The sequence below is a fragment of the Streptopelia decaocto genome (assembly GCF_964273445.1).
Source record: "Streptopelia decaocto genome assembly, chromosome: 9".
Lineage (NCBI taxonomy): Eukaryota > Metazoa > Chordata > Aves > Columbiformes > Columbidae > Streptopelia > Streptopelia decaocto.
Window position 1 is genome coordinate 18,909,110 of NC_138664.1, and position 23,468 is coordinate 18,932,577.

A 23,468-nucleotide genomic window follows, 5' to 3' on the forward strand; every position below is an offset into this window, starting at 1 on the left:
AGCTTCATTTCACACACGTGAGGGCTGTCCTGAGACGTGTACACACACCCCACAGCAGATGGGGCCCAGAACGAGCCCAGAACCCAGTGAAGTGCCAGTGGTGTGGCTCTGGAGGAAGGCGCTGCTGTGGAGGGTGCTGAGAGGGAGGCACTGAAGCAAAGCTCTGTGAATTGTTTCCTTTCTGTGCTGCCCTAATCCTCCTGCTGTGCCTCCAGCTCACCATCGAAATACAGAACATGACAACCTGCACATGGAACATCTGGACCCCATGGGGAACAGGAGCGTGTCCTTCTGTCCCCAGGACATTTACAGAGACTGAAGCTTGGGATGTCCTCAAAGCGTCTTTGTACAGCACCCGGCACAGCAGAGAGTGGGGCAGGAGGGGGTCAGTCCTGTGCACTCTGATAATACAGCTGCTGAATAACTACGGCAAAGGCACAGCCTCAGCCCACTGTCATCTCTAGGGCTTGAAGCACCCATGAACTTCCCGGCAGGAAAATGGATGTGTCTTTTCATAAATTACGTTGTTGTCCAAATAAAATAAAAGGCCATTTCATTTTCATAGCCACAGTTTTATAAAACAACAGTCAAAAGTGCCCAGTTTGTCATGCACACAGATGATCAGACAGCTGAATAATGCATTCAAACTACAAAGATTTCCAGAAACAATAGAGGATGTTACTACGTGTTATGGAGGATACAACATCTCTGGTGCAGGCTTCATGCGGGCTGAATGCCTTCAGGCTATTCTTGCAACACTAAGAATGAGAAGACAGTAGTTATTATACAAATCTGAGACAAGTCATGACCTTAAAGTCACATATACAAAGGGCACTGTTGCTATTTTTATAGTCAGAAATGCAGCTTGCACTTTACAGATGCACCTTAAAAGAAATTCCTTTATGCCACACCAGAGGTTTCCCTCAACAATCTTGCACCAAGATCTCCCAGAGCAGAAGCGCGTGTGCGCATGGATGCCACATGCTGAGCAGCCTTTGAGCAAGTAACCACATTGCTTTCAAGCGAGCCGCATTCCACACACGGATTGCAGGACTCGGGCCTTAACTAGGTGGAGCGAAAGAGCAATGTAAGACAGCAGTAAATACAAAGACACTCTTGCATCTGTTTTCAAGGGATAAAAGTGTGTTGCACACAAACAGCACTGTAAATCATGGCTGCAATCCCCAGCCATCCACAGTCCTGTTGTTCCCTACATTCCTGTGCCTTGTTCCCACTCTCACCCAGAAAGGCACATCCTGACTGTGGCCAAGCAGGGGCAAAGGAGGAACAGGAGCTGCTTCCTTGACCAAAGGTAGCTTGTTTTGGTCTGCTGGTTGGCACTGGCTCTGTGTACAGCATTCCCTACCCTGTTGCTTCATGATGTCTCACATTTGTGTGAGGTCTTCTCACATTTTATTTCCATGGATAATACTCCAGAGCCAGACAGTTCTTTCCATCTTCTGTGCAGTAATACTTCACTCTGGACAGTGCAGACTCAGTGAACTCCGCTGGGAATATAAGCCCAATTTACAGAGTGAAGAGTTTGTTTTAAAAAGCACCTTTACATATATGTGGTTAACTATGGTAGTAAAATCCTTGCAAGGCAATAACGCAGATTTGTAGGAATGAGCAGTGTAACAGAACGCTAATGCACCTCCCAGGACTGGCTGACCGAGGGGGAGGTTGATGCCCTTCCCAGCCAGCGAACACCAGGATGTTTGTAGGTTCTCATCATTTCCTCGAGGCTGATCTCATCTGTTTATGACCAGTGTCTGTGAACTGTTCTCTTTACTAGATGCGCGTTCGTCAGCTGCTGTCGGATTGTTGTGCTCCACTCAGCACAAAGAACGGCCACCCCCAGCCGTCCCCACGTCTTGCTGTCTGCAAGAGGAACTTTGTCACCAGGGCACGGTGCAACCAGCTCCAAAAACTTATTTCACTCCAGTCTTGCTTACAGAGACAGATCTTTTAAATTCTTACCTCACTATCTTCTTCAAGATACAAAGTTTTTCTCCTCACAGCAATTTCCTTCTGTGTTAGTGTTGTTAGATGATAAAATCTGGCTAACGGGCACCCTAATTATTGTAGCATCCAAATGACAGGCTTCAGGCAAGATGATAATTACTTATTCAAAAGTATTCATAAAATTAACATATCCTGAATAAATTCAAGCTTAATTTAACAGGCCAGTGCACTTATTAGAAGCATTTAGCACATGCAATTGTTTAAACTTAGTAGAGAGCAACTTACTCTTTCACAAGATATCAGAGGCAAAAGCAGATGTAACCACAATTTGCCCCAAAAAGAGCAAATGCCTCTTTAAGGACCTATACAGCACTTTGTTCAAATGCATGTAAGTTAAAAAGCATACAAAGAAGCTCTTCCCAGGCTTTAATTATGGCAGAGTATTCAAACCTTGCCTTAAATTCTGTTTCTCAGCCAAAATCAAGAAGAAAAAAATAGTAGAAAAAGTTATAAATTCCCCCTCTCTCCCCCTCCCTACCTTGGAACAGATTTCAGGTTTTATTCTGAGATCCTTCTTTGGTTCCAAGTACTATACTAGAGATTTTTTCTTTAACTTTTATCTCCAATGCAGAGTACTCCCCGCTCACATATCACACAGAATACCGTCTGTGGTGAGAGGGAAAGAGGTGGTGGAGTTTTATATGGAAAATCTTGTGTGCCACAGTGGCAATCCGCATGGTAAAATCAAAAAGCTTTGGGGAAATAATGGAATGGTACATTTCATAGCACTGCACACCCTACCTGGAGTGGCTGGTATTCCCATCTGTCACTAAAACTGCGTCAGCTGTCCCCGGCTCATTGTATTTGAGCCCGGTTTCCCGAGAGCGGAGTGAGGTCTGTGCAGCCCTGCCATCTGTCTGTCTTCCAGTCAGATACAAGTGAGCAAAATTGGTCACTTTCTTATAAACGGAAAGAAAAGCAAGAGAGTACTGTGTCCATCTTTAGCTACGGCTGCTAGAGCCACGTGAAAACAAGGTGCTCTGATGTGACAGCTGTTTCACGCACAGACAAACACACACTGTACCTTTCTTGCCTCCTTCTTGCCTTTCTTGAAAAAGGGATTTTGCATTCATCCTGCTTGGGACCCTGGCTGTGGGGTCCCATTGCAAGATGTCCCCCACCCCAAGTGCTGGACTATCTTGTTAGATATTTTTCCAGCAGGATGAAATGTCGGTGATAAATCAGTGAATTAATTCATTCTCCTGTTACTTAATAGCAAGAAAGCAAGCTCTGTCCCTGGAAATGGTCCTTTTACAGCCTTCTGACCATTCTCTGTTGCTGCAACGAAGCCGACAACCACAACGTTTCTGTATCACCTGTGCCAATGGAACGCTTTACAGCTCCTTACTGCTTGTTCTTCATGTTCATCACAAAGTTTTATATCAAGCTAATTAAAGGAATTAGAAAATAAATCACACTTGAGAGAACACAATTCCAGTCAGGTCCAGACGATTCCAATTTACTTCACTAAAATACTTTTGATTAAAACACATTGCTGGTGACGTGTCTTAAAAGGAACTTGGACTTCAGGCTCTGTAATAACTGCAATATGTTCTCAGTCTCTAGCCTTGCCACAGGCTGCATGAGCTTAGTTTTAAAAACTGGAAAAACTGTTATTAGGTGCTATTTGAGACACAGACTTCTCACTGCAGTCCTTGCTGATGTCCTGGCACACCCTAGGGAGGATCATGGGCTAATTAATATCATTATTTACATCTTCCAGATTCACTATACATCACTATGGCACAGTGTCAATTTTACATAAAGTTCCACGTATGGAACATTTTAAAAATTTCCCAACTGCAGCAAGAGAAATGGAAAGAAATCGTTTCAGCAATCAGCAACCTCTTAATAGCATCAGAATCCCAGCATTACCGTGAACAATAAATGAGTGCTCAAAAGGTCTCTCTGAGTACCATCCATAACACTGTTTTTCATCAGGATTGTTTTAAATCACTGAACTTTCTCCAGGGATGCCCATATAAACTCTGATCTTGCGGGTGTCAATTCTAGGTTTGTATCACAGGGCAGAATGGAAGCTAAACACCAAAGGGTAGCAAACTTTTCATTTTACTCAGAGTGGGCAGAATCCCTAAGTCCTTGGTCATCAAAGCAGCTCCATATTTCAGTGATGCTGTGTTTCAGCCCAACCCTAGATGCCAAAAATTCTCAATGCATTTTAAAAAGGCGACACATCCCTTGGTCTCTTTGATGGGGGTAAAAAAGTCCTGCCATTTTTTTGTGTATGTGGAGCACAGAGGTGAGGAAATTGAGTGAATGGGACCCAAGCACATGGAGGTATTTCGAAGGCATGGTTTGCAGGCAGAGGAGCTGGATGTCTCTCGCCTGCTAAAGGGACGTGCAGGCTCAGAAGGAAGAGTCTCAGGCACCAGACACTGGAGGAGAAAGGATCTTTGCACTGACCTGCTACAGCTATTCCTGTCTGCCGTTTCTGCAAGGTCACTTGATTTCCAGTTGCACCTTTATCTCCCAGCAGTGGCAGCTACTTAAGACACAGAAGCTTCAGCCCTTTGAAAACTTTCTGGGAACTCATCAGGGCTATGATGAAATCAGTCCACCAGCTCCACATGAACATCTTGCGAAGATTAACATTGAGATACCTATCTACAGGGCTTTAAAGAAATCTGTAGGTCAGCCAGTCATCTCGACTGCCACCTTCTTTCTGCTTGAGCTGATCTGCCTCTCCCAGCGAGCAGCTGGTTTGTGCAGGGGAGAGCAGTATCTAGTAGCAGACTGTGGTATTGCTGCAGAAACCAGTTCCAGCCTCACCACCTTACTCTCCAGTTAGTGTGTGACCATACTGCAAATTCTAACAGCAAATCGTACTCAAGCCTGTAAAATGAAGTAGCTGTGATTCCTCTTTGTTTTGAGAACATGGCAAAACAACTGAGTACCTGCCACAGGTCATGTCGGTGGAGCATCACAGTATCACAGTATGTTTGGGATTGGAAGGGACCTCAAAAGCTCATCCAGTCCAATCCCCCTGCTGGAGCAGGAACGCCCAGGTGAGGTCGCACAGGAACATGTCCAGGCGGGTTTGAATGTCTCCAGAGTAGGAGACTCCACAACCTCCCTGGGCAGCCTGTTCCAGTGTCTGTCACCCTTACTGAGAAGAAGTTTCTTCTCAAATTTAAGTGGAACCTCTTGTGTTCCAGCTTGATCCCATTACCCCTTGTCCTATCATTGTTTGCCACCAAGAAGAGCCTGGCTCCATCCTCCTGACACTCACCCTTTATATATTTATAAACATTAATAAGGTCACCCCTCAGACTCCTCCAAACTAAAGAGCCCCAGCTCCCTCAGCCTTTCCTCATAAGGGAGATGCTCCACTCCCTTCAGCATCTTCGTTGCCCTGCGCTGGACTCTCTCCAGCAGTTCCCTGTCCTGCTGGAACTGAGGGGCCCAGAACTGGACACAATATTCCAGGTGTGGTCTCCCCAGGGCAGAGTAGAGGGGCAGGAGAACCTCTCTGACCTACTAACCACCCCCTTTGTAATACACCCGAGGATGCCATTGGCCCTCTTGGCCACAAGGGCACAGTGCTGGCTCATGGTCATCCTGCTGTCCACCAGGACCCCCAGGTCCTTTTCCCCTACACTGCATCACTGGCAGGTCCTCAGTGGAAACAGAATGAGAGATAGAGGACAAAATCTCCGGTTTCAGAACTTCATTCTATTTAGCAGAGTGCAGCAAGAGACAAGTAAGAATGAACTAGAGTTTCAAGAATCCTGGGATTTTTTTGCTTTTGATTGAAACTGGCCTCATGTTCTGGGAGGCAAAGTGGGGAATACTGAAAAGGCAGAAATGAGCAGAAAGCACTAGGACATCTACTCCCACCTATTCTTCCATTATTAAGAGCAGCATTTTCTTCAGCACCCTCCTTAGCCAGCCAGCCATCTGCAATATCAAAGAGAACACCTTAGGTTGTTCCACTTCTGATGTGGCAGTGTTCAGACAGCACATATTTTAGCAGGATTCAAAAACTCTGGGTTCTGCAGCCATGTGGGATTTGGAGCTTCCTGTCAGCAGAAACAGATCTCTCTGCACTCAGAGTACAAAAAGTGATCACTTGAGCTAAACCAGCACCAGCTCCCTGGCGTTTACAGCATGCAGTGGGACAGCTCTGTTCCCACAGGGGAGCAGCTGTGGCACAGATAGGTGTAAATGGAACAATTCAATGCAATATCACATTTCTGGCTGAGATTTTTTTCATATTTTGGGTTTCCCGCAGTGGATTATTTTGAATCCAACTTCACTGCCTGATCTGTTTACTGGTTAGGATGTTTACTTTTCCTGGAGAAAAGAAAAACAATAAATGTTTTATGAAAGCAGCATAAGAACAAAGTATAGAAAATCAAAGGAAAATCCTAAAATGAACTCTTCTTGCCCTAGGGCAGAGACCATGGCTGCTGTATCCTAGCGTTCCACTCATGTGGGGAAGTGTCCTTTCTGTGAAACGTTACGCATGTGCCAAGTTGCTGCAGATATCTGTATAACCCTTTCTTTGTCTTGCTGTGGCAGTCGATTCCGCGGTGCACAGCACCCTCTCTAGCCTGCAGGCACACGGGTTGGGAGGCAGTTACCTGACCACAGCCGCCTGGGTGTGATGCCCTCAGGTTTTGTCCCTGGTCTGCCTCTCCAAAAAAAGGCACAGATGTAATGCAGAGTCTGTGTTATGTGCCAGCTTTGCACACATCTCTTGGATACATAGGACATCTAAAATAGCTGTACACACCTATGTTTATGCAACTGAATACTCACTTGTCCTGTATCCATTCGACCAGCAGGACTGCTTAGACAAACGCAACACAAAGCCTTTTGATTTCAGGGCGGAATACTTCTCGCCGTTCTTAGCTATCTGTATTCTGCTGGCCTGGTGTGGAGAAATACTCTCAAACCTGAACAGTAGCATGTAATAAATTCCCATGGAAGCATTCCCTAATGCATTCACTTACATGGTCAGAAAGCTCTTAGTAACAAAACCTGAAAGTCATTTGGCCTTCAGCACTGAGCACTGGCGGACCTCAGAAGTCGAGCTTCTTGGGCACAGAGCCTTGCAAGGCAGCAGATGGGCAGTGGGTGCTGTGCATACAGTGGTCACTCAGCTGCCATCCAGACAGAGGGGAGCTTTGCTTGTCACCATTCTATGCTTGTAACTACGGAGTGCTTCCACGCCAGGTGACAAAGTGCTAATTAGAATGTCTCTTTGATTTGAATCTGGAAGGCAATAACCATAAAATCCCTGGGGCCATCTTCAGATATCCACATGCTATCAAGTAATCAACAAACCATTTATGTAACCCATAGGTGCTCCATTGTCCTGGCATCTTTGCCTATAAAAGTCCCTCCCTCCTTTGTGCAGAGAGCCTGAGGTTTTCAGGATCTTACTCTGCTAAGCAACTGTTTAACACTCAGACGTGGTGCGACTAAGTTTTTGTGGGTGTCAGCTACAGTAACTCTACTCTGATTCCATCACCTCATCTGAGGAGGAGTGAATTCATGTTTTTTTACACAGAAAGTGGATAAAAATACCTGTTGGCTACCCTGGCATCGTTCAGCTTCCATGTTCCCAAAGGAGCTTAAACTCAGCAAACGAAAGAAAGGCAGGAGACAACTGCAAGGCATTTGGCCAGTAAAATCATTCCAAATCCTTCTGTGCCTAGATTTGAGGAGCTTTTAAGGTCCAGGAGGACTCACAAAATGCAATTTGGCCTTTGCATTGTTTCGACAACGAGCCATAAAACTAACACCCTGGACCAATTCTAGTGTCTGTTCATAAGAATTTACTCATGCACCAGGAACTCTAATGTAACTCCATGAAAGTCAATCACGTGGTGAAGCTTCCGCACTGAAATTACTAAAGAAAGGAACTTCTGTCATGCCAGACTGCAAATGAAGCTTAGGGGAACAGTTTCAGTCCTGGAAGAAGAGAGTTCCCAGTGATTCAGGATAGCTCATATCTCAAGAGCCTGTTTTTAATCATGACCTCTACAACCCAGTCACACGGCTCATGCTTTACTACTTGGATAGTAGTTGCCAACTGGATAGAAACCTGACTTGGTATTTTCCAGCTGATGGGAAAGCTTTCTGAAGGATATTTGCTTGAGCAGCAAAACAGCTTAGCATGAGCCTTCCTAGAAAGGAAACAGAGAAATCACCGCTTCCACTAAACGCACTCGCTTGCTCCAGACAATGTGAGGTTCATACTGATACCTTGCTGGACCCTCACAAACCGGACATCTGAGCTGCTACAGACAGAGGCACAAAAGGTAATTGCTAGGAGTAGCATTTTTGTGGAAGGGAAGAACAGCCCTGCAATCTGCTGTCGTTGGCTCTACCACTTGCCTCATCAGCTCGTCCCAGCCCCCACATCCAGCCCGCACTCCTGGGAGGCGGAGGCGCAGCCCTCACAGCGCTGGTGGGCTCCTCTTGCTGCAGGATCCGGCGTGTGCCAGCACGTCCCGCAACACAGGGCTCTGTACTTCTCAGCCTTGATGTGGCAAGACACAGCTTTGTCTGCATCACTGGGAAGCTTTGAGCTAGCTCAGCCCGGCACTTTGTATGGAGTCCCTTTGGCACAGCTGATTGCACAAGCAGGTCCAGATACTCATGAAATGGAATTTGTTTGGAAAAAAACCCACCCAACTATTTTAATTTGTATCTTGAAAGAAGATAGAAAATAAAGATAGATCACTGCCATTCCCCTTCATGGTTTCATTCTTACTGGGGGGTAGATTCAGCTGCATCCAAACCACAATGAACTACTTTCAGCCCATGCTTCAATGTGAGCTAACATGCAGTGTATTTAATGGGTACCAACTGAACCAAGGTCTTGGAAACAGGGTTGGGCTTCAGGTTAGAGTGAGGAAGGAAAAGATCCCCCTTTTCAAATGCAATATTGTATCTTGAGTGCTTGAGAAGGCGTGACCTGTCAGAGCAGAGGAGACAGAAAACATCATCTGTTTGCCTCTTGTGCTGCTGCAGCTCACGCTGCAATACACAGAACAAGTGGCTGATTTCTCCATAGCAGTTTGACAATCCTGTCAAAGGGGATTCCTCTGCATAGCTCTGTGAGTGGTGAAGAGACAAAGTAATTTGTTTCTCACGGTTGTCCCAAGACCATAAAGATTTGGGCCTATTTTCCCATTCTGAATATTGAGCACAGTCCAGTGAGCAGGACCTACAGTCTGCTAACACCAAACCTCTTAAAAATCTTCTGTGATTGGGTGACATGAAGCAGACAAATTATTCTTGTGAAGCCGAAAGTTGGTCAGATAAGCTTGGATATTGCACTGAAATAAGTAGTGCTCCTAGTCTCAATCTTCAGTTATTTCAAAGGCTGAAGAATAGAGGAGCTTCTGGTTCATTAGAGGAACATCTGTTCAGCTTGAATCTAATACTTGATAGCACTATGGCCAGAACTCTGAGCCAGGACAAATACACTAAATTTGGTGTTTCTTTCATTCTTGAAATATGGCCCTGGTTTGTGAAATACTTTTTTGTCAAAGAATGAAATATTGAGTCACCAAAAGTGAGAGCTGTAACACTGAGGGGCACTGAAGCAATGGGAAGTTCTCTCTGCAGCAGCTGAGAAGGCAGGAGAAGAGCAGATTGCCTCAGCTTCCTCTTTTTGTGGCCCAAACAAGTCAAGATTCTGCCGGCTCTGTGATCAGACCTGAGGTGCTTGAGGGTGATGACAATAAGTTTTAGTCATGATCACAATGTTATTTGTGCTCTAGATACAGCTGGGTTTTGTACTTGGATAACAGGTATCTCAACAGGGCAAGTCTGGGCATTCTTCAGAGGCGCAGCGGGAGAAAGGGTGAAGATCTCTCCTGGTCTTGTCTGGTTCTGCTGAATCGCAGTCCCAGCAACCACAGGACACAGGAATCGTTCCCCACCAGCTGTCCCGAGGAGACAGGACAGCAAGAGGGGAAGGAGCAGAGCTCTGGGTTTGGGCGAGCAGGCTGCGGCTCCGCCAGCGCCCCGCAAGGCGCTCGCTGCGCTGTGCGCTGCCCCAGGTGCTCCCTGGCAGCCGGGAAACTCCACACTCACTGCCGCCGAGGGCGGAAAGCGTTTCAGCCCTCACCAAAGCACTGCTGGGTTTTCTATTAAAAACACCCCAAACCGGCTCTGAGTTCTGCCCAATTAAGTTTAATAATTGATGAAACCATGGCAAGTGACAGCTACAAAATACAAAGCAGACACGGAAAATGACGGCATAAAAGTGGGAAGGAATAGTGTCTGCGATGACAAATGAAAGCAAAATACACTTAACAGAGGATATGGGTTCAGATATAACACACATGGTCACATACAACACCGCATTAGTAACAGCACACACAGATACTCGTTATACTGGGGATTTTCACAGTTCTCCACTTCATCCCAGATGACAAGAAAATGGATGTTTTTACTCTCTTACATAAATTCTTGTGCACACAACATCGTCAGCACCAAAGGTCTGGAAAAGAAATAGAAATCAATCAGAAGAGATGGAACCAGCAAACGTATAACACCATTTTTAAATGTTATTTTTACCATAGTAGCTAGTGCTACAGCAGAAATACATTTTCCTACATCTTTTGACAGATGAGAGTACAGAAAGGAGTAATTTTGGAAGAGGAATGCAATGTAAGTGACCTTTTTTCCAAGTCACGATGAATTTTGTCAGAATGATAAATGATGGAGACATTCCCTTTTTCTATAGTTTCTTGGCATGCATTTATAAGGAAACATGAGAAAAGAAAGGGAAATTGGAATGTGCTGTTGTATTTAGAAACAGTTGCAGCACTTTGAACTGGAAACACTGAGGGTGGAATTCAGATGGGATGTTCAAAAGGTGTTCTCTGATATTTGCAGGTATAAAGCAGAGGAGTTCAAATAAAGTCAGCAAAGCAATGCTGAAGGCCCGGAGAATGTATACCTGTAACCTATAAACACCATGCTAGGATACCAAAACCCTCTCCCCCAAGCTGTAATGTGGGCAGCGTCGTCACAACCTTCTTTCAGGATACTGTCACCTTAACTAGGGAATTCGTTAGTTATGATAAGGGTCTGAGATGAGCGCACAACATGGAGAAAAATGTAGTGGAGATAAACTCATTTAACATGACTAACCACCTATGATATCTCACAAATGTTTGATCACCACAAATCCAAAAACCACAGACTTACTACTACAGATAATGATAATGTCCCATTATCATCCCATTTCTTAGACCAGATTCAGTACCTCAGAGTACCCTCATTTTCCAGATACTTAGGGCTGGTGTTAAACTATATTATACCATCAACTGAAACAAAATTTCAGATATACATCTGAGAGCCTGCACTTTTTAAATTGCTCTGTAGTTTTGCACTTAAAAGGCAATTCTACCACAGCAACACTGCGGTACAGATTATCAGGGCATTCCGGCAGGACAGTGGTTGTGGCAGCTGTCTGAGAAAGCCACCTAAAACCCCAAGTGTTTGTATGTAATTTCAGGCCTGGCAGGCTAAAATCTAAGCAAGCAATTAAATGTGAAGAAAATAAAGGGTGCAAGAGTGAGGAAATACTGACTGTAAAAAACTGCATGTTCAGCTACACTGACAGTTTCAAGCTCACCATGAACAAGTTGTGAGGTGGGATGTTTGGCTGTAATAACTGCCAAGGTCTCACTGAAAAATATAATTAAGACCTACCCCAGTGTGTTATGAAAATTCAGCTGGACTTTATTTGTTTTAATGCTTTCTACGCCTGTTCTGGCTAGCACTTCTTTGAAAGGACTTGGCTTTAGGACTGACTCTGGCTTATATTTTGTTCACTTTATTGATGAGAAAAGTCTGTTAGTATTTTGGAGATATAGGCTTTGGTTTTATGCATATGAAGAGCTTATAATATCAATCTTTACATACTGTTTTAAATTATACATGAAAATGCCTGAAAATGTATGTTAAAGGATGCAGGTAGTTCCCTATTGCCCACAGCACCAGCTGCAGATGGCCTTACTATGGCTTCCTTCAACATTTCCAAAGTTATACACAAAGGTGAAATTATTTCAGCAGGAGCTTTGCCAGAGAAAGCAAGTCAGAGTCAAGAGCATCCAGGGCTTGAGGTTGTCTGTGGAAACTGGAAGGTCACTGGGACAGTGATTGTCTTTCTATGGTACATTCAGGCACTGTGAAGCACAGAGACACTTGGGTCCCCCACTGCTATTTCAACACAAATCAGAAGGAATAGCAGAACAGCCTTTGTGCAGTGTTCCTCAAGAGCTGGCATGGACCCAGTCCGAGAGTTGGAGCTGCACAGCTACGTAGCCACATCTGGTGACATGGGTGGGTGCCACATTAGCCAGTTCTAATGAGAAAGGCTGCAGCAGCAGTTTGCCAAAACTCTTGTGACCTCCCCAGTAAACTTCTCCCTGTTCTTTCAGGGAAATCAAGACACAAACTCCTCCTAAACCTGTGCAGCAGCAGTTATTCTCACAACAGCTCAGCAGTTGTATTGCAAGAGAGCACTGCAGGGAAGAATAGACTGAAATGGATGCGATCCATCCTGCAAGTCTGTCCCAGGGTGCCACTGGAGGTCTGAGAATCTGAAATTCCAGTGTCCAGTTCTGAGACTGCGCCCCTGGGCAGAGTTTGCTCCTAAGACACCAGTGTAGTCTGATTGCATCTTCCTTGCAAGACCCACAGGAGAGAGCGTGAAAATAAAGATAAATATTTGTGGAGGAAGAGAATAGAAATAGGAACTTTCTGGGAAAGCTCAGTAGCAAGGGTGCATCTCAAACGCATTGCAGAGGCAGCAAGTCCACTGCCCGGACACACAGACTGACTGCTGTGCACTCACAGAGCCGCAGCTGGACACGCTTTGGTTTGTACTTTCCACATCCAGCTCCAGCTGGACTTTTGGCCTCTTGAAAACCTCAGGCAAAGGGCTGCTTTCAAATTGCTCTGCCAGCATAAAAATTAAGTGCAGAAAACCTGGACATACCTGGGGAACCCAAATACATAATAGTCTTAGTTGCTATACACAAGGATTGTCATTCCCTGTAGCACACCAGTCTCAGAGTCCGGAAAAATACTATAATTTAACACAATAATATCTTTAAATCTAGATTGTAAAGAGAGAAATTTAATGCAAAGCCCAGTACAATAACTCTGAAGTACCATGTAGCAACTGGGCACTTCTCAAACAGCCAGGCATCCTTTGGCTGGAGCCCCAGCTTAGGTTAACATAATGGCCTCTGACTTGTTTCAGGAATAAGCTGCATTTTATACGCTTAGATTTTATACCTTATACCCATTCACATTATTAGTGACCTAATTCCATTGGGTTTGATTGTCATGGTTATGTACATGGCTTAAATGTGGACTTACGTAAAAGGTGTTTCCCTTATTTATTGTAACTTACTAGCACTGTTGATAAAAGTCCACTAAATGTTGCTAAACAAAGCAGCAGATATCAGAACAAACAGACTAAAGATTTCCATGACCCAAAGGAGCAAAACTTCCTAATAGAAAGAAATCCTGGCTATTTGGTGGTGAAGTTTCACCAGAGCGACTGAAAAAACGTGCAGCACTACCAAATTGCAATTCACATCTAATGAGAAGATGCAGGATTTCTAAACAGGGCCTTCTCATCAGCTTGCAAACGTCCCACTTACTTTATCAAAATGCTACAAGGCGATGCTTCTATCTAAATCTAAAATAGGATTTTAAATGTGCAATGACTGCAAATTACAGAATTGTTTTCTTCACTAAGCTTGTCATAATCTGTAGGTAAGAGTCCAAAGGCAAACTGCAAACAAAGCCCTGCACAGGGGGATAATCCAATAAACTGACCTCTCTCAATTCACTCAAAATCTGATGAACACTGACATCCTTAGAGATTAAAAGAGAATTACAGGGCAGTAATATATGACCGTATGAGTAAAACTGCTTTTTGAAGGCCTTTTTTATAAACATTATAACATTTGCTGAGGAGCCTTTGTGATCAGTGGAGCACACAGTATTATCAGGAAGACTGTCAGCGAAACAGTCACCTGGGAAAGATCACTTCTGCCCATCTGTGCAAAAATCCCGCTATCTGCTCAGGACTGACCAGCCTGCAGAGGCAACTTGCCAAAGGAAGACAGAATACATGAGCAAACAAATGGAGATGACATTACTTAAATGAATCCTCAGAAAAGGCTTTGTCCACATGCAAACTTCCAAGTTATCCAGAACAAAGGTATAAATCGTCACAGTAAAGGCATATTGCGTATTTCCTTTCTCCTCCTGACTCCCATAAAGTGTTATGAAAGAGGCTGATCACTAAGGGGCTGTAGTCACACAAGGTACAGCCCACACTTTCCAAGCTGGATATTAATAATAGCAAATCACCCAATATACAACCTCACTTTCTGCAGGATGTCAATTGACAGGAACATGCATAATCAGGTCACTTACCAAGGTACCTAAATGCTGGTACTTGCATTTGAGAACTGCTGGTTTATACAGTTTTCTCAGAGTCATGCAGCAAATGAATGACAGAGGTAAGAACAAGAGACAAAGGTATCTCCCAGTAGTAGTAGTCTTGAAAAGGAGCACACAGAAAACACTTAAGCTCCAACTGGTATTATAAGATGTTATATATGAGATCAGATGCATCCAAGATGCAAATGGCTTTGGCTGCTTTCTCTGCTTACATGTTTGGGACGGGACTCAGACCACGCTGTACAAGTGAGTAGAGGCTGCAGATCTCTAAGCCCCCTTGTAAATGTGCTTGTGGCAAAAAGTAAATTAAAGCATTAGGGCTATGCAATACATATGTCCGCATTATTACGGGCTTCTGCGCTTTTATCAAGGCTGTGTTAACAAGGTCAGCAGCAAAACCTCCCACTGACCTCAGTATGAGTAGACCCCCCTTTTGGTAACTGATTTTATTTAAGATCATTCTCCAAAAACTAGAGGAAAGTTAAACACCTAGGTAGTTTAACGTCATTCAATACAAGGCTTAGGCACATTGCAAATCTCAGCATTTGTCTGCAAAGTATCTTTCCAAATCAGCACTGACCCTTCTCACCCAATCTGTTTAATTTTAGAAGCCAGCAATATCGTTTAAAAAATGTTCACTCACTTGTCCAGGCTCCACAGTTCACCAGTTTTAATCAAGTACAGCACGATTTTTCTGGGGAGGGAATGTAGAATAGAAACCATGCTTGAACCTCCCCTTAATGTTCTGATCTTTGACCCTTGCTAGAATAGATTCTGAGAACCCCTGTGTGATACGTGAACTGTGTAAAATGTGGTCTGAAACTGCTTTTAAAGCCACTCTTCAGTAATCATCCACTTTAAAATGTTTGTGTGTTAGAGATTAAACTAAAATCTATAGAGGCACGAGCAGCCATGAAAGCAGCAATGCAGATAAAGTTTGACTAGAAATGTTTCTCATTTGAATAGCTAACATTTGGAAGCAGCATCCTTTAACTTTGTAAAAAGCGGCCCTTTTGTTCTTCTGGCTCACCCAAGTGATTGATAGCTCATTAATGTCCCTGACAAAAACACACAGCAACAGCAAAAACATTATAGAGTATAAAAGGGAAGAAAAGGCGTATTACAATAGACTTAATCCCAGGTGCTAATTTTCAGACAAGTAAAGGAAACATATACTCTTGTGTTATATACTGCTCTTGATTGTTCAAGTGCTAATCTAAGTATAGTTTATGAATGCGCAGTTGTAAATACAGATATTCGACTCTATGCATTACAGTCTTAAAGTACAACACAATATAAAGATTCCGTCAAGACGAGCAAATGTGGACTTTGATAGGGAGCTTTCCTTCTCACCCTGCTTTGCTTGCATATTCTATGTCATTTTTTAATCTGCATTGTTCAGTACTTCTAAAAAAGCAGCACTGAAATCCCAGCAAGTGCATCAGATGAGATTAGAATAAACAGCACCGATGAAAATAGTTGCAATGTTCTAACACATTCCCAGCACCTTTTCTATAAAGCAGAGCTTTCTTCCCTTACTTAGCTGAAAGGACTATTTTTCTGACAGGACTTTCCACCTATATCTGCCATTGTATGAGCCCAATGTATTTATGCTACTAATAAGAGTAATCTCATTCACCATGCTGCAAGAAGCTAAGGAGAACTAAAGGCAAACTGAACTGGTACCTGAAGGTAAAGAAAACCTTTTCTAACCAAATAGTTTATTCCCTGTATCTGTGGACCAGAGGACATGATGTGACATAGAAGACCATGGTGTTGCTCCAAGGGAATATATTTGAAGAACACAAGGAATTCTTCTGCCAGGATGCAAGAAAGATTGATAATTATCCAGTAATATGGTTTCTATTTTAGCTCTGTGGTAGTCATGGCAATTCAACACTGTGGGTTTTGTGGGGCTTGTTTGTTTTGTGGTGTTTCTTGTTGTTGTTTTAATTATGTGTACTAATAAATGCATTTTATTTAATGTGCTGTGTTGGGGGAAAAAAGATACCCTTCCACTAGCAAAATGTCATAAACAAACAGACCCCCTAAGTAACGCAGCATATTAGATCAAAATGATGTGGCAAAGCTCCAGCATTTATGCAGCCAGCGTTAGGAGAGTAAAACTCATTCCTTACCCCTGCCCGTTGCCCTAAGCCTTTTTTTCCATTCATGCTTCAGTCTAACACAGTTTAGATTCCTTCTTGCAACTTTTTCCAAATGGGGTAGGAGTTTCTCTGATTTCTTCTGCAAATGCATGTAGTAGCTAAGGAGACTTGAGACTTCTTGAAAGATTTCTTTGGGTAGAGAAACAGGAACAGTGACTATGAGAATAAGTATCAGCCTTACAGAGTTCCTAAACTGCTCTATCACAAGCTCTGCCCCATAAAAGACAGCTTCCCAGCTGCAGACATCTAGATGTTCACAAGAATGTGGTTTTCTTCTGCTTATTTAAGGCCCTCCGCCAGAATGGAAATAGGGCAAGTTTACCAAAGCACAGCAGAAAGAGTAAAGGAACAGAAAATACTTCTTATCTAAGTAGGTAGGTTTGAGAAGCGTGAAGATGGAAACTGTTGAATGTTTGAATTGATATGGGCAGCAAAACTGAATGAGAATGAATTCCAGGTCCTAAAGAACCCTAAAAAAGCTGGGAGGATGGCAGAAGAAAGACAGGTGAAGACAAAGGAAGACCTCTTCTTCTCCCTGTGTTCTTAGTTTTGAAGGAGTAAGATGTAGGTGTGGGTTTGTAGACTCAGATCCAAGGAAAAAAATCGAAGCTGAATCTTTCTTCACTGAAGTGATGAACAACCCAAGCACAGTTGTGATTGCTAGCAAAACAGTATGTGCAGTGCTGCTGTTCATAGTTCAGAAAGTTAAAGGATACATTTGGGCTACAGAAGCACTGAAAGAATGATTCAAGGAAAGCTTGCTTTATATTGAAGGGCTCAAGATCTTCCAGTTATTTAGCTTAACAACAAGAAGGTTCTTCCAAGAGGTGGCTTGATCAGTGTTGTTAAGAGAAATATTTGCAATAACAAACTTTAGGCATATTATTTAGGTTCTTTTATACACAATATGTAATGACTTGAAGTTGAATCTAGACATATACAGATTAGAAATACTGTGTGTATTTTAATGGCAAGGAAATTAACCAGCAAAACAACTTATCAAAAGTTGTGATTGAGTTCCTATAAATGGAAATATTTTACTAAGAAGGAACTTTTTCTAATTTATATCCTAATTTATATCCTAATTTGAGAAATAATTAATTCAAAAAAGCTCAACAGACCGTATTATACAAGCAAAAAGGTTAGATGGCTTTATAATCTTTGAGTCGCTCTGGTTTCTTAGCCAACCTCATTCTACTTCCCCAGCTGTGTAAGTTCCCATTGCTGACTGCAGGAGGCAATGGTATTATGACCGGCTTTCTTGCTTTGCTCGGAACAGTTCACTTGGTTTAACAGCTGCCTCACTAGTTTGTTCCTTAAATAATAAACTACAGACATGGATTGTTAGAAAGCTGGAAAAATGATAGTTGAGAATACATTTTGTCCACTGCGTAATATATAAAGATGTGAAGCAGAGATCAAAGTACTTTGCCTCCTAAAGTTTTTTTATAATATAAAGAATTTCAGTGGTTGAATCAAAAGAAAGTATTCAGAATTGGAGTATCCATTCAACAGAAGCCAGTGTGATTTCACTAAACAGCACACACCTCCTCATAAGGGGCGGGTGAACAGTTCCTAGATGTCTGGAATAATATTAACACTTTAAAAGCTTTTTGTTTATACTTGGTTAGGTTTGGGTCCTGTTTTTGTTTCAGATGCAATCTTAAAAACAGAGTTCCAACTGCTTTAGAGAAACATTGGGGATGCTCTTTGTTTTTTTAAGTGCAGAGGTTAAATTAGTGTGATAGTCTGAAATAAAACCTGCCTGCTTTGATGTTTTCTTACCCATCGCTCCAGCAGCATGTCCTCCATGCCCAAACTGATGAGGCGTTACAGTCTATTTATCGAGAATTCACCAGAAAGAACATGTACAATAAAATGATTCTGAACTCAAGCTGAACCGTGCTACTTGTAACTCAGAAAAATTGTATCTTTATCCAGCTCTGGATATTGTTTCATTAATGTGAAGAGATCTCTAAAGGAATAAGTACTATACAAATAAACCACACATGATTTGTGGCGTAAGTGGCGAGGCAGTTGCAGAGGTGCTGCTCAGACACCCCCCTACCATAACCTGCTGCCATGGGGAAGCTCACACAGGACTTTGGGGATGGCGGCTGACAGCAAATTGGTGTATTTCTGAGAAACTCATGAAGGTCATTCTGAACTGGATTCAGAGGTGATCGAGGAATTGGGGAAGGTGGCCGAGATGGGCAAGGAATTATGTGTTCTTCATAAACAGAATGAGATTAGAGCATGCTAACAACATGCCACATCTTTCCCGCTATGCACCACGTGGTTGTGGATAAAAAGCAACATATTATGCACACGCCGAAAAAAGGAGGTTCCCCAGAAATGCGGTCAAATGCCTTGATCTCACTTTCACCAGAGAAAATCTGCAAAAAATCAAGCAAATTCTTCGGTGGTGGTGTGAATTTACAGGGCAGAAGTGACCCACTCGTGATCATTCTACCAGTAAAAGTATTGCAAACGTTATAGCAATAAAATACAAGTGAGAACTTGCAGATATCTTCATTTGCTCTTATGGGAAAAAAAAAAAATAGAAAGAAAGAAAGAAAGAGAGAAAGAGAGAGAGAGAGAAAGAGAGAGAGAGAAAGAGAGAAAAAGAGAGAGAGAGAGAAAGAGAGAGAGAAAGAGAGAGAGAGAGAAAGAGAGAGAGAGAGAAAGAGAGAGAGAGAGAAAGAGAGAGAGAAAACAAAGTGATGTATGAATCGTACTCTAGAGGATGATGAAAATGGTAGTTTTCCAGATGGAAATAAGTACGGAAAAATACTAAGTCATACTACATGGTAACAAAACCCTGTTAATATGGTGCATGTATTGGGTGGATTCAAGGTTCTTACCAAAATCAGCTCATCATTAGCTAATTCTCGAGTCCAGTAAGTTTTGGGGCCATCTCCCTCAATAAGAGTTTGTTTGCAATAGATCTTGTTTTCATTCTCCCAAGTGGCCAAACTCTGCAGGCAAGAAAACCATTAGGAATAACATTAATTATATTCCTCAGCAGCTATGAGGCAGAGACACAACAATGAGCAGTAGTGAGAATAATTGTTGCAGGAAAGGAGCAACACATAGATTAAGGCAAGAGAAAAAAGACATCAGTGGAAAGCGGTGAAATCAAAATTAAGGTATGAGGGGGCATTTGGGAAATAGGTATATTTTAATAACGAAGTAATTGTAAATGTGTCTTTTCAGTGTAAATCCACTTTTGTTTCCAAATTAAAAAGCCACCTAGTTTTCATAAAATGCTTCATATCCAAAAGTATAATTTAGAAACTTTTGATAATGTAGTGTCTACATTCCCAAGCAGCCTTGTACACATGTGGTTTGATCTGAAAGAATCATATGTATCATGTTGTGGTCGTAAATAATGCAGTATATGTCACTTACAGCCTTTAATGCTATATGGCACTGTGCCAAGTTAACTGTATATCAAACAACTATTGTGCCAACAAACCAGAATAAATCACAACTAAAAGAAACTTTGTTAGAATTCTAATGTTTGTGATTTTACATTTTTTTAAGGTTGTGGGTCTGGAGACTGAAATACCCTCGGGCATTTTTCAAAGCATTTCAATTATTACTATGAAACCACTGAAAAACAACAATAGCAAAAAACCACATAGGATTTTGTTTAGCTTCACAAACAGACAAGCCCTGACTGTTGCTTTTCATTCTAGCACTGAACTATTATTCCACAATGCAATGGAACAGCTGTGCAGGAGGATGCCCTGTAATGAATGTACAAGTAATCACTTTATAACTAGCACACGGGAGACATTCATTAGGCTGTGATTATATACATATACGTGTGTGTGTGCATATGTAGGCATAAACTCAAGTGAACACTTCCCAGACCTTCCAAAGGAAAAAACCTTTACTTTGATTTAAAATCAGCTGCTTATGTTATAAATATTTTTTCAAAACAATAGGTTTTTCAAGCCAACAAGCCATCTCAAACGGCAGTTGCAGAAGCTATGCCTTGCAGTACAACTACATATGACTCGCTCTTTGTCTGTCTGAACAATGGGTGAAGTTAGTTGGCAGAACAAAACCCTCCACCCCAGAAAGTGTATCAAAATCTATCGCCAGTCAGCAGTTTTGCCAGATATTGCAAATTACATTCTGCAGTATTATTTTATTATCTGTCAGTTTCTGCTCTGTGGCCACATCTTGGTTATATACACACAGCAGTACAACTTATTCCTGAGAGTAGACTATAAATAACTTCACAACACATGGAAAAAATTTACTACTTCACAAAACACATTTCTTTCAGATTTTTCCAACCTTCATAGCTTACAGCCGTAATTATTGTTTCTCCATGTGCAGCAATAAATCCTTCTCAAGAAAGCGGGTCACATTTATTGCATATGCATTATGCATGAAGACACTAAAATACTACTTCTGCCGAACAAGACAATTAATAAAGCCAGCAACATTTCCCAAACTGTTATATGTACAATAATTCATCCTAGAGATCAAGTGGATGTTCTAAATGTTCGCTGACCCCCAGAATCTGCCTCCCTTTTTCATAAATTTAAATTCACAGCAACTGTACTGGAGATAGTAAGCTCTGGATTTTTAGTGGTGCAAATGGTCTCAGAACCTGGCCCAAGGTTATTTCATCATCATGATATGATACTTTAAAAACTGTGTTCTCATGCGCAACTACATTCTGATACTCTTTATTCATACTTCTTTTATAAGTGTTTTATATATACTTCCCTTGTAAGTGTGAGACTAAAGTGCCTGAGGAAAGGATAACAAACCTGTGCCTTTGATACCTTTTCTCAAAAGACAGCCGTGATCACAGCCCAATTCTCCAATACCCCGGATCCTCAGTATCCACACCAGTGAGAAGCTGGGGTCAGATGCTGCCGAGGGAAAGCCCCCTCCAAAGCCACACAAGTGGTTCCAAAGATAGAGGAGCAGGGGCTCACAGGCAGAATCAAGCCCCAAACACTCCAGTGAATGCCCTCTAATGCACTTCTGCACAACGAGATGGTGTAATTATGGCTAGTATAACACTACCTGAAAGTCTGTCTTACACTGTTAAAGACTTACCTGATCAGCAAAGTGGAGACATGCACTTGCAAGGGAATGAAAGAGGATTTCAGCCCCAAACTACCAACAATCTGTGGCCCTGCTTGTGAACTCAGCTGATACAGTTTAAGACAAAAGTTATGTCAGGTTTGTGCACTAAACCTGACTCTTGAGGTTTCCTGTGCTCCACTGTTCCCCATCAGGGACAGGGGCTGGGGAGAGTCTACCTGCAGCTGAGGTCTCCAGGGGAGAGGGAGCCAAAAAAAGCTGGACAAACCCTGCCAGGCAAAGAGCTGGCAAGCAGGTACTCAAACTTTGGGACCTGCCATGCTCTGTTGCCTCCAGAGTTCAGTTTTACCCTGTCTCGCAAGCGGGATAATGTCAGACAAGAGAGATAACTACCAAGAACCCCCAAAGAATGTTTCCAGGAAGAAGAGCGTGACAGGCAGCAATGCCACTGGCTGGGGACACTAGCAGCAGAAGTGTTTGTTCCATCTAAAAACAACTTGGTGACAGACACACACACACATGCTCCAGGTCTCCTCCTACCCTGCACTTTCGTCCATCCACCGTCTCCTCCTCAAAGCTTTCCCCGATTTTGAAGTTGATCTCAGTGGTGCGGACAGTGGTGGAAGTTTTGATGTAGAACTGGTCCCCATCCTGGCGGATTTCCACGTGGGGTTTGGAGGCGGCAGCCACCGCCACCTTCCTGAGCATGGCATTGACACCTGGGCGAAGCGGGGAGGAAGCAGAGCTTGAAGGCGCCAGCCGTGCCGGGGGCTGAGCTCGCCCGGCACCACCCGCCGGGGCTCCGCACAGCCCGCCCGACGGGGAGCTCTGCACCGGCGGCAAACGCGGGCTCTTGCAGGGATCGCCGGGCACAGCGGGGCAGGAGCCGCCGGCAGCCCGGATCCCGGGGGCAGCCCGGATCCCGGGGGCAGCCCGGATCCCGGGGGCAGCCCGGATCCCGCCGGCAGCCCGGATCCCGGGGGCAGCCCGGATCCCGCCGGCAGCCCGGATCCCGGGGGCAGCCCGGATCCCGGGGGGCGGGACCACCGGCGCTGGCAGGTGAAGCTCCGACCGCGCCGTGCCCGCGATCGCCCTTCCCCGGGCAGGGCTCGCACCTTTCCCCGCCCAGAGCTCTCCCGGGTGCCCGGCCCTGGAGGCTCCGCGCACCGGAGCGCGGTTCCTGCTGCCGCCCTCCCCGTGTCCCCCTCCCGCGGGCCGCAACCCCGGGCTGCCCGCTGCCCTGCGCCGGGCTCCCCCGCGCCTCACCCAGCGCCTTGAGGAGCTCGTCAAAATTCTCGCTGCTCCTCATCTTCCAAGTGCCGGCGAAGTTGGGCATGGCGAGGCGGGCGCTGCGGACGGCGGCGGGGACGCGGCGCTGCTGCTCGCTCCGGCTCAAGCACCTTGTGAGCGGGGCGGATCGCGGCGAAGGCTGGGAGAGCGGGTCACACCCACCGGCCCCCCACCCCTTCCCCCGGGGCCGGCACCACGCCGCCAGACAGCCGCCCCCTCCCAGCCACGGCCCCGCCGTCCATCCCTCCGTCCGTCCGTCCATCCTTCCAGCCCGCCATCCATCACCCGCTGCCCACCTGCCTTGCAGCCCACCAGCTGCCTCCGGGGGCTTCCCGGGAAGGAGAGCCCGATTGTCACTTGTCCCACAATTGAGGACGTGATGAAAGGAAGGCCTCAGAGGCAGGCAGGGAAGGAAGAGGGCAATCCAAA

The 23,468-nt window shown here is 44.1% G+C and overlaps 1 protein-coding gene across 1 annotated transcript; it reads right to left on the reverse strand.

Moving 5' to 3' along the window:
• Positions 1-10,180: 10,180 nt before the first annotated feature.
• CRABP1 (cellular retinoic acid binding protein 1) lies at positions 10,181-23,135 on the reverse strand. The gene is made up of 4 exons (XM_082061035.1): positions 23,016-23,135; positions 22,290-22,468; positions 19,538-19,651; positions 10,181-10,510 (listed from the first exon to the last, which is right to left on the reverse strand). Exons 1-4 carry the CDS (start codon positions 23,083-23,085, stop codon positions 10,460-10,462), a joined length of 414 nt encoding a protein of 137 aa, XP_081917161.1. The 5' UTR covers positions 23,086-23,135; the 3' UTR covers positions 10,181-10,459.
• Positions 23,136-23,468: the final 333 nt, after the last annotated feature.